Source organism: Parus major, chromosome 21 (genome assembly GCF_001522545.3).
Source record: "Parus major isolate Abel chromosome 21, Parus_major1.1, whole genome shotgun sequence".
NCBI classification, from domain to species: domain Eukaryota; kingdom Metazoa; phylum Chordata; class Aves; order Passeriformes; family Paridae; genus Parus; species Parus major.
In genome coordinates this window covers 5,190,107-5,204,652 of record NC_031789.1, presented here as the reverse complement: position 1 = coordinate 5,204,652, position 14,546 = coordinate 5,190,107, and the positions used below count along the sequence as shown (strand labels likewise).

At 41.7% G+C, this 14,546-nt stretch overlaps 2 protein-coding genes and 1 long non-coding RNA gene across 12 annotated transcripts in view; 2 read left to right on the top strand and 1 right to left on the bottom strand.

Moving 5' to 3' along the window:
- PRKCZ (protein kinase C zeta) overlaps window positions 1–3,475 on the top strand; it is a 40,691-nt gene extending 37,216 nt beyond the window's left edge. For 6 of the 7 annotated variants that reach the window (XM_033519255.1, XM_015648211.3, XM_015648215.3 and 3 more), the window contains 2 exons: window positions 505–620; window positions 812–3,475. In XM_033519255.1, the coding sequence (XP_033375146.1) occupies window positions 505–620; window positions 812–899 (204 nt within the window). In that variant the 3' untranslated portion in view covers window positions 900–3,475. The remainder of the gene's footprint in view (window positions 1–504; window positions 621–811) is intronic. The other variant, XM_033519256.1, reaches the window with a different exon arrangement.
- Window positions 3,476–4,223: 748 nt separating this feature from the next.
- Window positions 4,224–7,916, bottom strand: FAAP20 (FA core complex associated protein 20). Of its 4 annotated transcripts, XM_033519259.1 has the most exons (5): window positions 7,759–7,916; window positions 6,557–6,704; window positions 5,298–5,899; window positions 4,907–5,064; window positions 4,224–4,741 (listed from the first exon to the last, which is right to left on the bottom strand). In XM_033519259.1, the coding sequence occupies exons 1-4, from the start codon at window positions 7,860–7,862 to the stop codon at window positions 4,941–4,943; spliced, it is 978 nt and encodes a 325-aa protein (XP_033375150.1). In that variant the 5' UTR covers window positions 7,863–7,916; the 3' UTR covers window positions 4,224–4,741; window positions 4,907–4,940. The 4 variants fall into 4 exon arrangements, with proteins under 4 accessions (XP_033375150.1, XP_015503702.1, XP_015503704.1 ...); XM_015648216.2 differs by lacking the exon at window positions 4,907–5,064 and having other exon boundaries at window positions 7,759–7,909; XM_015648218.2 differs by lacking the exon at window positions 7,759–7,916 and adding an exon at window positions 7,623–7,733 and having other exon boundaries at window positions 4,224–5,064.
- A 79-nt stretch (window positions 7,917–7,995) lies between these two features.
- Window positions 7,996–14,167, top strand: LOC107213617. Its single transcript, XR_004500048.1, has 2 exons — window positions 7,996–9,075; window positions 9,469–14,167. It is a non-coding gene; the product is annotated as an uncharacterized LOC107213617 (long non-coding RNA).
- The last annotated feature ends 379 nt before the right edge of the window (window positions 14,168–14,546 follow it).

Genomic DNA, 14,546 nt, shown 5'->3' with positions numbered 1-14,546 from the left:
TTGGTAATACAAGTGATCATTTTGGTCAGTGGTAACTACTACTCACTCTCATCATACCTATCATAAATTAGATTATGGAGATTTTCAGCCTAGACAGTTTTTTAACTGAATATAAATGTTAGATTTAGAAAGGTAGTGTCTACTATAAATTGGATTATGTGACATTGCACACAAATGCAGGAAGAAAAGTAGGTTGATTTCTCAGCAACGAAAGTAAATATATTTTGCTAACTGCTGTATTGCAGTACTGTGGGAATTTATCAGTCCTGAGTCTAATCTATCAATTTAGAGAGAACTTAAAAGGCTGAATTATTTGTGGATTTTTATTTTAAAATGCAGAGCAGTAACTGTACTGGTATCTGTTGCCTGGCTTGTTGGGTGTAGTACTTGGTATTTTTGATGTTCCTTTCCAATAGCATTTACAGCAGTTGGATTTGTGTTTCCTGAGGGATGCTGTAACTCTTCCACAGTGTAATTTTTTCCTGTCCCCCATATTTTGGGTAGCTGGAGAAGAAGCAGATGACGCCCCCATTCCAGCCACAGATCACGGATGATTACGGGTTGGATAACTTTGACACGCAGTTTACCAGCGAGCCTGTGCAGCTCACCCCAGATGATGAGTATGTGTGGCTTTGCCCCAGAAATTAATTCATAAACTATCTGAAAATCACTAAAAGACTATGTGTTTGCCATTAAAACATAGTCACGTTACAGTAAATTTGAAATTCTTTGTATCTTGCATAACTTATTAGATGATAGAAGACTGCCCAGTGTTCTGATAAACTAATCACTGCTCTCATTTGTTTTTCAGAGATATAATAAAGCGAATAGATCAGTCAGAATTTGAAGGATTTGAATATATTAATCCATTGTTGCTGTCAACAGAAGAAACAGTATGAAGGAATGACCTTGTTGGGGACAGTGCGAATGACATTAATTTATCCTTAACTACAGTATATGCATGCGAGGCTGGGGACTGGTCACTTTGGATAGAGACCAATGATCTCAAAACAAATTTGCTGCTGAAAAATCAAAGAAGAGAATAATGATTTTGCTGGGTGTCCTCTGCCACTTAGTGATTCTTACATTCTGGGCACTGACACAACTGGCTTCATTAATGAAGGAATTTGCATTTTGTGCCTGTTTCATGAAGGATTGAAATGCTCATTGCATCCCTGCAAAAGGAGATAATGAGAAACTTTGAGATCCACACACTTTCTACAAACATTTGATGCAATGAGCTCCCAGTTGAAGAGTATTGCAGTGTAACATCCTGAAGAATAAAATATATTATGGTGGTGTTGAAGCTTATTTTTGATGCCTTTTTTCACAAGTGGTACCTGTCTAAACATCTCAGATATATTTAAAAGGAGTTGTGTTTTATTAGCAATCAAAACATAAATTTGGGTACAAGATTTAAGTGCCTAAATGGATAAACTGCATTGAAGGATTATTGCGTATTTGGGATATTTTTACACCTGGTAAGTTCTGCTTGTTAATATTAAGTAATATTTCCATGTGAAAGATACAGTTCACAGCTGCAGCCTGATGTTTAGTTGCATTTTTGTAGAATTTGGAATGCAGAGTGACTCAGTGAGATTATTTCCAAATTAGAATTTACAGTATCAATTTCAGAATCTGTTGTCTTAAACTCCAAATTTACCAAAATGTAGAGATTGAAGAAAATTAAATTTGCACACAAAGGATTTCTAAATATTACTTAAGCAGTGCCTACACCTACAATAATATTGTGTTGTATATTAGATTTTTGAGAAGTATTTTTATCAACAATACAAATATTCAGATGTAGAGCAAAATCCTAGTAAAGCATAGCCTTAAAGTTTAAGTAGCAAATTTAGAATAACCGTAAGATGAAATCTACTTTCCTGATAAAGCACACCTCCTACTTATGATAAACTGTCTGCTTATGGTTGCTCAGTGTCCATTAATAACTAATCATTCTGCAGTAGAGAATGGGATATTTCAGCAAAATTATTTGCATCAAAGTAGTACAATTCTTTTCATGGAAGAAAAACTAATACCTAAGAAATTGGAAAAAGCAAAAGACAACTATGGAATCCCTTCTGGTGGGAACTGGGGGGTGCCAGGGGAGCCAGGGGCAGGAGAGGACTGAGGAGCTGGCAAAGCCATGCTGGGGGGCCAGAGCTGTGCTGAGCCCTCGGGGTTCAGGCCCAGGACAGCAGAGGCTCTGCTGCCTCAGGCTGGGCTGAGCTCCAGGGCTGGCTGGGAAGGGAAAACAGAAACCCTGTGCTGTGGCATCTCACCTGATTGGGTGTAAAACACAGGATAAATTGTGACACTTTCACTTTCTTTACATTAACCTATGGTTTTCTCAGGGTACAGCATTGCATTAGGTGCTGAACATGACATCTTTAGGATTCACATCCAAGTCATGAGGTGCTAGGACCAGACTGCCAAAACATTGTTTGAAATATTCAATTAATCATTGATTAACAATCTAGGTTTTGTATCCCCTCTTTAGCCACAATTATGCAGACCTGTGTTTGTTTAGTTCTATGAATCCCATTCAGGTTTCAGTTGTGGGTTTCTCTATTGGACTGTAGCTTTTCATATTCAGCAAAATGTGTTTTAATCAGCACTAAATAATTTAACTAGTAAAAAATACTTGCCTCAAATGCCTGGACTTTAGATACTTTATTATCTACTAAAGGCAACTTTACCTTTTAAATGTAATCTGGATTTTTTTTTAATTGCTCCTTTTTCCCTCTTTTCCCTCTTATTTTATTTCCCCTGAATAACTTCCCGTTTAGTGTTTTCCGCTCCCCTGGTACTAAAGCCAATCAGTAGTGATCAGAGTGACTGCAGGCCGCTCATGAATGGAACTTTTACAGTTAAGCTGTCCTTTGACATACCAGGGCATGGAACTTTAAACTGGAAATATTAGAAATGTGGGTTGGGTTTTTTTTTAACCTTTCTTTCTAGGTTTCAGAACATCTTGGGAGGGAGGGAAGGAAGAATAGAAAGACACATTTTGCTAATCAAACATTGTAAGGACTATTTGATTTTTATTTAAGAATTTACAGGCATTTACATTGTTGCTGTGTTGCCAAATAGTTTGCTGGGTACAAGTTTGGTTGCTCATGTGCAAGTGTTTGAATAATGTTCTGTTCATAACGAAGGGGAAATTTTTTATATAAAGTACTTGTTTTATAAATAAAAGAAAATGAAGGATGTAATTAAATGTGTGGTTTGGAAAAAAAATCCTAATATATTGCAAATGGATCCGGTAATGATATATAGTTGTCTTATTTGAAATAGTAAATGAAAATTCTAGCTAATTTAATGATTGTAAAACAGTAAATATGTTCTTGTAGTTTTGTATTATTAATTAGTTGGGATCTTTGCTGATCAGTTTTAATTGTGCAGAAGATCGTATACTAATCCATAACAGCTGAGATCATTTATATTCTTGCACATCTATTAAAGACTTTAATGAAAAAGCTAATAGACTTATTATTTATCAGTGAACTGGGCTGTGTCCAACCACTGAAACAGACCCCACTGTAAATTAAATCTATAGGAACCTCCCAGTATTTTTATACTGTATTCTGTGTTTATTCTGTATACCATTAACAATGGTATTTCCATCATCATACCTGTATCTGAATCCCAGCTTAGCTGCAGGTTTTGAGGTCCAGGGCACAGGGAAATAAACCAGAGCAGGTTGGTGATCTCATCCCTTGGTTTGTGGTTACTGAGCTGTCACTAAATGTCATTTATTGTCATTCCCAGGCTTAGCAAGTGTTCTCCTGCTCCTCTTGAGAAGTGACCAAAAGAGCAGCTGAGCCTCCTGAGCCCCTCCCAGCCCCACCAGGCTGCTCCCTGCTTTCAGCCCTTGATGGTGGCTGGGGGGGCCATCTGGAACTGGTACAAAAATCTGCTCTTGGCTCACTGTGTTAAATCTCATTTTCCAGCTCAGGATTGTGACACTGGCAGAAGTGTTCCTTCTGCAGGCTAATTAGCTTATAGTCATATTAATAACCGGTTTACACTGATCCTAACTTAGAAACCTGCACTGTAAGGTTTTGAATTTAGCTGGGCTCCTTCAGAACCATAAAAACCTCACAACCTTTATGTTGTCTGGGGTATGTTTTCTCTTAAATAGCTATACTCCCAGGATCAATTGTACAATTACACTTTCCTATGTAGATATTAAAACAACAAAAAATGCCAAATTCAAATTACTTTTTAACTGAATTTATTTTCATAGATTATCTGTTTAAAAAAAAACAAAACCAAAACAGTAAACTTTTGGGTTAGAGTAAGTAACAGTTGTTTTTTGCTCAGATGCTTTCTTCTGTCCTGAGAGGTTCAGAACTCTGGTACATAAGACAAAGCTTGAGGGATTTCCACTAGTGCATTTTTTCCAGGAGTACCAAGCCTGATTTCCCTGGGGGTCTCTGGGACATCCCAGAGCACTGCTTTCAGAACTAGAACTACTTCATGTGCATTTGGTAGGCTTTAAAATTAAAAAAAAAAGAAGCAAATAGGCAGGTGGCACTTATCCTTCTTCTGAGTTACTGCTTGAAGTCAGAGTAAAGGATGTACTTCCTTGACACATTTTTCCTTTTCCTTTGAGAAAGCTTCATCCTTGGCCTTGTTCCTTTGCTCTCCACTCTTCTGGATTTACCACGTGACATCATCTGCACTTTCAGACAAGCACCTGGCAAGGTGGCCATCGATGTCCAGCTGAGAGAGTCTGCAAACACAGGAACAGTCACATCCTTGTTTTGTTTGTTAGTTACTCCCTCCCAGAAGTGTTCTGGTACCTTAGAGGGGCAGTCACTCCTATGCCCAAATCCTCTACCAAAACCTCCCAGCCTTGCTGTTACTGCTGCTCTAACTGGAGCTGAGTAGCACAGACCTGAATATGGAGACCAGATGCATCTTAAGCCTGTCTAAGTCTCTGGACAGAATAACCAAAATTGTGTAGATATTAATGTAGCCATTCCTTTGTCTCCCTGTTCAGCCTCCCAACAACAGGGAAAGTGGCACCCAACAGAGCTTGCAGGGTTAGAGGACCTGTGGAAAAGCACATTTTCAGCAACTCCAACAGCCTAAGTACTATAAAATTTTGTTAACAGTTCTTACTGTACGACAGGTACTCAACTTGTAAATGGGATTAAAATAGGTATTTCTGACAGCTTACAGTAGCTTTGTCTGCTTTTGTTATTCTATATATCAAAGATGCATGCAGACCTTGCTGGGGCTCATTTATAGGAAAGTTATGGAAAAAAACCAAAACACAAACTTACCTTCCACTAAACTGCATCAGACACATTGGACAACTGTCAAGAGCTGAAGATGCTTCACTCTGGTTTTCCATCTTCTCCTCACGGCTCTCAGCCCCCTGAGTGCTCCCCAGCCGAGGCTTCTCAGCAGGCACCTCTGTGGCCTCCCCCACTGGAAGATCCCCCTGATGTGTTTGGATTTGAGTCTTTTCCTCACCCTTTTCTTTCCTGTCTGCCCTACTGTTCTGTACAGTCCCTGTGCGGTGCTGCTGAGGGCTCAGAGCTTCTGCAGGGCTTTGTAGCAAGGCCAAGGGCTGTGCTGAGCTGCTGTGCCCAGGGAATTTACATGACTTGGGACTCACATACAGCTCTAAAACACCTTTTGTGTCTGCCCCAGACACAGTTTTGACTTGATCTGTACTGGTTCCCCTGCAGGTTTTCCCAGCTGTGGATGATTGGTCCTGTCCTTTATGTTCATTGTTCTGACTCTGTGTTGGCTGCTGAGAGCTCAGATCCTTGGGGTTCAGACATTTTTCTTTGTGAAAAGATGGGAATGATACCCACTGAATGTCTTTTATTCTGACTGTAGAGACTTCATGGTGTTCCAGACTCCTTTCCTGTTGTTCCTACAACACACACATACACACACACAATATCTAAAGCAAAGTGAGCTCAACCAATACCCAGGCTTTGGGAAGACATTGCAAATACTGAGAAATCTGAACTATAGGGAAGAAAAGAACGTTTTATTTACATCCCTCTTCCAGGAGTTTCCTGGAGCTGATGGAATATGGGTCTTCCCTTAACATTTCTAAATTGATACAATGAGTACTCATGTTCCAGAGAGACTAAGGATGAAAACAACAACCTGCTACTGTTCAGGGGTGAAAAAAAGCTCTTTTTTAGGACTGATTTTTATGTTGTGATCTTGCCTATTGCCACTGGAGTGATGTTAGGGTAGGTTCTGTGTAATTAACCCCTCCATTACAGTTTGTGTTTGCCAGTTTCATTCCTTAGGGAGATGCTGGTGTTTATGGTGGTCAGCATCCTTACACAGACTCCCCAACAAAATGTTGGAAAGAATTTGCTCTACTGCAAAAAAAGCTGCTTGTAGTTGTCCTTATATACCCTGCCACACCATGCCCAGCCACATCACTGCACACAGAGATTAAAGAGCTGAAACCTCACATCTCTAAAGGCTATTTCAGGTTGTTTCCCATTAACCAGGCTGTTGCTATTGTAAGCAGGACACAAAGTGCAAAAACAAGGATACAGCACACTACCTTTTCCAAGAACTCTGGAAAGTTGGGCATTGTGTCCCAGTTTGTGCAGTGCGAATCTTGACTGATGTGTTTCAGTAGCAAAAGCCAGGTTTTTTCACACTCATTTAAGTCTTCCTTTTCAAACCAGGAACATCTGTCAGTCAATGCCCTGTAAAGATACAGTCCAATAGTTTGAAGGTGGGAGAAAAGAAAAAAAATACTCTTACACTGATACTAGTATGCCTCTTTTTTCTGGAATCCAAAGGCATTATTGTGCCTGCAAACAATTTTTTGCAGCATTATATGACTTATGTAATTTTTACAGCTAGCAAAAATTTAATGTCTAAATGCTTTCTTTCTGCTTGTAACAAATGAGCAATAGGTATCTATCTCTTCACTTCCAAGTGAAACAATTCAGTGCAGCCACTGTTTTATCTTCTCTAACACCACACTTAACACCTGCGAAGCACAGAAATCATGTAAGTGTTTGCACTGAGGGGTAGCAATTGCATCGGTTCGCAAGTACGTCTGGACATTCCCACACTGCCAATTGAAATTACTGATTCTCTTCCCAAACAACTTGATTTAGTCGATCCTAGGAACTATAAGCATTAAAAGGTAATGCTGTATAAAGACAATTCCAAGGGAAGGGTGGATTGTTAATGTCACAATGGTATTTCCATCATTCTTCCTGATGATTTTCTTGGGTTGCTGTCCAGGAATGAAGCTGCACGGGGAAGAAATTAGAAACAACGTGCCCTCAAAGAACAGAGTGATCAACCTCTCACAGCCCATGGTGGAAGGGGCACGGTCGAGCCGCCCGAGCTCAAACACAAACTGAGCCATTCACTGCCTTCGGTCCTCCCGAATTCCAGGGCTGGAAAAACCAGGAAATATTTCTGCGCTCCTGTGAGCCGTATTCTGGAAGAAAACTGAGTTTTCATACATTAACGTTTCTCAGGCCCTGTCCTCGCCAGAGCTGTTCTGTGCCGACGAACCTGCAGAAGGTGTGGGGCACGCTGTGCTTCACCTTGCAGTTTCATCTGTTTTTATTAAAGGCACTACGGGCGGTATTTTATGAAATAACCTGTAACAGACTCAGATCAGACCGTGAAACGCCGCGAGTCGCCCGGGTGGTGCACTCTGGCCCCGGGAGCCGATCCAATCCTCCCGGGGCCGATTCGGTCCCCCAGGACCGATCCGATCCCCCGGTCCCGACTCACTGGGTCCGCGGCGGGGGCTCAGGGCCGGGGCTGCAGTCCCGGCCACGGGCGGACGGCGCCGTCCGGGGCTTCAGGCGCAGCTTGGCGGCTCCTTCCTCACACATGACCGACGCTCCCCGCGCCTCGCCGGGGGACGGCGCTGGCGACCGCGGGAGGGCGGGGTGAGAGGGCGGCCTGGGCTTCCTCCTCCTCCTCTTCCGCCGCCTCCTCCTGCCCCGGGCGCGTTGCCGGGGTTGTGACTTTCAGCCCTCAGAGCCGCCCTCATGTCGCGGGGCAGCGGAAACGGGCGACTAGTTCTGACGACTCCTTGAGGGGAACCCGCCGTTCTCAGCCCGTGCATCTGTCAGACTCCAGGGGCTGGTCTGCCTCGAAAACAGCCCTTCTTTTGTGTCGCTTTTACCTCTCAACCTTTATGTTTTTTGTAGGCTTTTGGTCCGTTGGGAAGGGCAGGGTCAGGGGCTGTGCTTGGTTGGTCCCCGTGGCTGAGCGGGACAAGATGGCGGAGGGTCGGGCCTGGCTAGTCCCGGCCTGGGTCTGGAGTTGGTGCGCGGGGCCAATTCCAGAGGCTGTTCTTTCAAAAATAAGATCGGTTGGGAGCACACCTCTGACCTAGTTTCACTTTTAGAGAAGAATCTGAAGTGATGCAGTTTGACGTTTTTGGCGGGAATGTCGCCGTGTGGCTTGAAATAAAGAAGGTGCTAGAGAGGGTTTAAACACCCTCCGGGCTGCAGCCGTCTCAAAAACAGACACCATAGGAATGGTGACAGGCACTTCATCCTCCAACAGTACATGAAAGGATCAGAAAGTAACGTTTAAACTCTTCACAATTGATGCTAAAAATAACTGTACAAGGAAATAAATCCAGTTTGGTAACAGGTATTTATGAGGGAGCACCAGCACAGAGGACTCTGCTTAAAACCAATTTATTATTGGTAAAACCTGAATCCAAGTCCACATTCTTCTGTTACTGCATTTATGCATTGCTGGCTGTCTGTAGACTGCCCCATCCTTCGATTTTTCCGAGTAGAAAGGAGGCATCAGTATTGACTGTATTAGAAGTTACACCTGTGAATGAATGTGTTGGTCCCAGCAAAAATGTATTTAAGATGGCTGACAAGACTTTATATGTGCTTTGAGTGGATCTGAATCTTGAAAATGGGTATCAGAGTTCAGAGATTCACATTTCACATTCACATTAATTTAAGTTTGAGCAGGTCCTGGCAGCCCCATCCAGATGTGTTTCAGCTGAGGATGATGCTGTCTGTTCAGGGATCTGGGAGGTCCTGCCCAGCCTTCACCCTCCATGTGTTAACTCAGGTACTTTGTGTTTCTGTGAGTCCATAATGCCTTTAACTGTATGCAATAACTATTCTTAACTTTAAAGCAGCTTTAATAGGTTTCCTTCTGTGGATAAAAATCTTGGAAGTGCAAAGTGTTTGTTTGCTCCTGGGATCTGTGTCAGTTTACGCAACAGATAGCCCAGCTGAAAAACAAAAACATTAAAAAATTTCACACTAGAGGGCCAGCATTTCAGCTGTGTGATGGGCAGAGTAAAACGAGAATGAAGTCCAGGAAGACAGCGGAAAAGCAAACCCCTGTCACACAGTTTAACGTTTTCCCGCATTAATATCTGTTACAACTACTGCAGTGCCCAGGGAACACCCAAGGGACATTCACAGGGCTCTGCCTGTCACTTTTGTTGCCATTTAGAAGATGCTTCACAGTATGGTGAAAGGAGATCCCAGGAAATCGGCCCTCCTTTCCTTCTTTGTCGGGAAAGTGTTCCTCTAAAAGCTGCAGGTGGAGCAAGGTAAGAGGAATAGAGGCAAAGAGAGAATCTGGATCTAAAGGTTTTATGCTACTGTGGAGAATAAGGTGGTGGCAGCAGAGACAGAGCAAAGAACGGCAGGAGAAAGGGGGTGTAAATAAGGAAAAAGTGTGAATTGAAGAGGGATTTGGCTGTGGAAGTGGTGGGAAATGTTATGAGAGAGGAGGGGTAGAAATCTTATTTCACAACCAGCTGAAGAAGTGTTCCTTGGGGGATTTTATTCAGGATCACTGGGAATTGTGTCCCAGTGCCGACTGTTACCACATGGAGGCAGCAAACTATGCAAAAGCAGGGATTTAACAAAATCCGGGGGGCTGTGAAAGCACTCCGAACCTACTCCTGGGTGTATTTATGCTAATGATCAGTGATGCATCAGGGTTTTTTTAATTCCTGTGATGTTTGGGTTAGTGTTTTATGTTTTATGACCCCTTGGCTACTCCTTGGACAATCCTCTGCTGCTAAATTGTGTGTTGTACCCATAGATTTATGCTGTTCGACACGACTTCTCCCAGAACAGCCTGTTCTTCATGCTGGAGGTGTTGCTGTGTGGTGCTGTGAGCACTTACAGCATTTGCAAAAGCTTTATTATGGAGGAACATAAAAATTGGTTATTGTGCAGTAAGTGCCACAAATTAAAGAATATAATAAAAAGATTAGGGAAATTTATTATTGCAGCTTTTGCTTGTAAAAAGCAAAAGGAGAAAACCTTGCTTCTGTAGTGTAGGTGGGTTTTAGATTTAACTGTAGATTTAACTGAAAATTCTAAGTTTTTTTTGATTGTTACCTGTTTAATGATACCCACTCTAACAATGTCATGAATGTTTTCATCTGTGCTCTATTTGCTTCTGTAACTACCTGCAGATTTCAATATCCATTAAGGGCATTTAGTATTTTTCATCTTCATCTTTCCAGAATTAATAATGTACTAAGAATAGGAAGGCAAAATGTAGAATAGGACCTGGTCTTGGACTTGCCCCTTTGCACAAGATAGTATCTTCTGTTTCCTCCACTGCATGGAAATCTTATTACTTCTTGCTTGATTTTGCATCTTGCTAATTTCAATAATTAGAATGTTTAGTGGTCTTAGAAAAAAGTTCTCGTAGGAATGCAGGGAGTAGTCTTTATCATAATCAGCCTTGACTGGATTTGAGCCAGTGGTCAAGGGATTTGAGCTTGTGGAAGCCAGAATGCTCCTACAGATTATCTGCAGGGATTTCCTTGTAAATGGAATGCCAGCATGTGTAGTTATCTGTTCCCTGTTAAGTCTCAAGCTGCACATGCTTAATCTTTACTTATATGGTACCTGATTCTTACTGTAAAGTGGGCCTCAGTTTTAACTTTTGATCTCAGGAAGAAGGGGCTATTATAACAAATTCTAATCCATTTGCAGTTCCACAATCACTAAAGCCTATAAATTGCCTGCCAAACAAGCCAAGTGATCTTTTCCTGGGCTGAGGGAAAGAGGAGAGTGTAAAACACAGGTGCTGGCATTTGCTGGGGAAGAACTGGTACATTATCAACTAATCCGCCTTCTGCTATTTCTGATTTCCTCCCAACAGCTGCAGCTTTGAATGAGAGCTTCTGCATTTGGAAAGAATTAGAAAGCCTGGTAATGCAGGGTCTCTATTACAGATACAACAGCTCACAGACAGGGAGGAGATTTTTGCTGCTGTTTTAGAATTTTGAGTGTTAAGCATTTTATAGCCTGGAAAAATTGTAATTTTCAGCTGTTGTTATGGAGTAATCAATGAAGAAGAGATGCCACAGTTTCTGCTGGATTTCTCTCAAAGCCTGATGTCATTGCATGAAGGAGCTTTTTTTTTTTTTTTAACGTGCCACTGAGGCAGAAGCACACACAGTTTTCGTTAAAACTTTTTTTCTTATGATGACTGATGCTCACTGATAGTTTTAGACCTTCTGAAATATCTTTGCTTCTGTAGTGATAACTCCTGTATCAGATAAAAATGTTCAGAAGAAATTGTTCCTTGCCAGACCATTGAAATATTATTACATTTAAGTTATTTTATCTAATCAGTGCTTAGCTTGGGAGTACGTGTTGATAATTTTTTGTCCTCATCAAATAGTCTGTGACTTCACTCAAGAATGAGTGTGGCCATTCTGCTAAATGTAATAAAGGACAATGTCCTCAAAGAGAGCACAGTGTGCAGAGCAGACCAGGGAAAGCTGCTGCAGCAAATGTCCTACAGCTGAAGTGCTCCACTCTAATGTCACAACGTGTCCCCTGAACAGCCCAGTGGCAGCAAATCCAGCCCTGGAAAGAATAACTCAGCCAAACTGATGCGGTCAGTCCAGTTAATCACTGGCTATGGTGAAAATGGGAAAGTCTGACTCTTTTCATTAACGTGATATGTTACAGTTAAACCTCAAAATGAGAACTGTGTAGGACTGGCTTAGTCAGGAGAATAACGATGACGTGCATTTCAGTTTGAGAAGTGCAGGCTCATTGCTGCTTCCAGAGAAAGTCAGTTGAGTGGAGACAGTTTTGTGGGCTCTCCTTAATTTTAGTTGCAGGAGACATTCTCTTTCCTACAAAAGAAACCTTGCCTTTGAAACCTGCTCCCTCTGGTAGCACCCCAGAGCTGAATTTGTCAGTGTGCAGCACCCAGTGCACGACTCATCTCTTCAATTCAGCCTTTCCAAGTGCAAGGACAGATCAGCACCTGCGTGGCTGGAGATGGAAAACCCAGCCTTGTGACATTTATATGCCAATATGGGAAGACCTAAAAAGAGGACATGTGAGACTAGCATGGCATTTGCCGGTACCAGGTTGCCAAGGAGGCATATTGTATTGAAACAGTTGCCTGGGAAACATTTAAAAATACATTGAATGGAAAAGCATATGTGATATGCCCACAAGTGTTCTGTGTGAATGAAATGCTATGGCTGATGATGGCACCAAGAGACTGTTACTATTACATGTAAAAATGCTGCAAGTGATGTGTGTTTTTTCCCCTTTTGTGGTGTTTTCCTCCCCTGTTTGCAGGAGGTGCACCGAGGGAAAGCTGTTTTGCTCTTGGCTGATGGATTAAAGTGAATGTGGGGATGGTGGAACACACTGGAAGCAGCAGCAGCTGGGTATGGCAAGAGCAATTTGGCTTCATGTAAGCAACCTAAACCAATTGACAAAGAGCCTGCACAATTCCCCCTCAAAAGTAACAACAGCACTGCTCAAACACCCGCAATATAAAGATAAATGGTTCTCTGATCATTGCCACTTTCATTGGTGCTACAATGGGTATTGGGAAGCTCTGATATCATTGCAGTGGGACTTACCTGTAAACATCATGGAAAATGCAAGCGTTTTGATCAAAGGTTTGACAACATATATGAAAAAGTCTCCCACTGACCTTATTATCATCAAGAAGATGATGGGGGAAAGTTTCAGAAGACAGTTAACTCTAGTTAAGCTCTAGTTCTTCCTCAGATCAGAGTCAATTTCTGAGAGATGGTGCTGACAAAAAAGAATTATGTCACCAGAACCAAAACAAACAATCATATTCACTCTTTGTCTCACAGAAAAAACCTTTATTTTCCTATGCAGCCAAGAAACAAGGAACTAGGAACTGTAATCTTCGATATCCCACCTTGGACAAAGAGGTTCTATCTGCTAGCAACTTCCAGATGCTAAAATGTGTCTCTCCTTCACTAAGAATGAGTGGCAGGTGTGAGGCTGGTTAGGATTATGGTCACCCTGCCTAATCATCCTTTGGAGATTTAGAAACAAATATCCTACTCTCGATTTGCTAGAGGCTTAAGAAGCCTGTTTTGGAGCCAGCAGGTTTAGCTTGGTCCAGGCTTTATGTGGTGCAATAAATTTTTTGGATGAGACATGCAGTGGAGAGTTCAGTTGAGTAAGAAAGAAGGTTTGGAGGCATTTTTGTTGGTGGTAGCTCTGCGAAGAGTTGCCTTACAGGGGAGGGCACCAGGGCCTTGGCTCCTGGAAGATGTTGCCTGTTTGGGGCTGGGAGGTTGCTGTCTGTCTGGTGAGTGCAGTTCCCCAGGGAGGAGGAGACTTTGCTGTCAGTTTGACCATTGAGGAGATGCTTTTTCGCATTTTGGTTATCTCTTCATTTCAGCACTATCTGCTCAGGGGTTTGAGGTGGTGGGATGATCGCATTGGAAGACCATGAATCAGATGAAGTCTCCTTGGTGTCAGTCAATTCCCAGTGTCACTCATCATTTTTCTGGCCCAGTGTGTGTTTGGTTAAATCAAGTCTTGCTGTTTCTAGGCCCTGGTGTTAGTGTAAGAGAGGAGGAGAATCTGCCTTTCATCCTCTCAGAATTTTGCAATGTGACTGAAAACTTGGAGAGAATGTGTCAGATTTCAAAGATTAGGTTTGATGGCATGGAGCTGTGGGTTCTGTGGCCCAGCCCAGAATTCTGCTGAGGGAGTTGTATCATCTCCCCATACTTTAAAGGATTTAGACTCAGAGTTTAGGATGAAATTTGGCTTGAGGTTTTCATATTTATTTCTTGCTTGCTTTCTTGTTTTTTGGGGTTTTTTTGTTTGTTTTTATTTAATTCTAAGTGTATCTCACAAATTATAGCCAATAGAAGTCTGAGTTTTTCTTCTTTGCCATGTATCATTCCCTCATTTGAAATCAACATATTAAGGAGTTCCACACACAAAAAAAAAAATAAAAAAAACCCCATAAATCACTTGTTTATGGGCATGAAACCACAAAACAGTGTGAGAAAATTACCCTACTAGTTAGTGTGGTATGATTTTATCCATAACTACAGTGGTGTATAAAATCAACATAAAATAGAATGTAATTCAACAGATGAGTATGTATTATTGCTTCAACAAATGTGGGTAGTAAGTTTAGCTAGTTTTGCAGTTTTTTAAAGCCTGACTAGTGTTTTGGAAAGAAAATAGGGTAAGTCTGAATGAATAATCAAAACTGTGGAGGCAAATATAAATTTTTTCACCGAAGAG

Bases quoted from the DNA above. Each gene is read 5' to 3' on its own strand.
- FAAP20 (XM_033519259.1), bottom strand. From the start codon at position 7,862: ATGTGTGAGGAAGGAGCCGCCAAGCTGCGCCTGAAGCCCCGGACGGCG. The intron at 6,705-7,758 runs GTGAGTCGGGAC...GTATCTTTACAG, and splicing joins GAGCCCCCGCCGCGGACCCA to GGCATTGACTGACAGATGTT. The intron at 5,065-5,297 runs GTAAGTTTGTGT...GCTTTTCCACAG, and splicing joins CTGATGCAGTTTAGTGGAAG to GTCCTCTAACCCTGCAAGCT.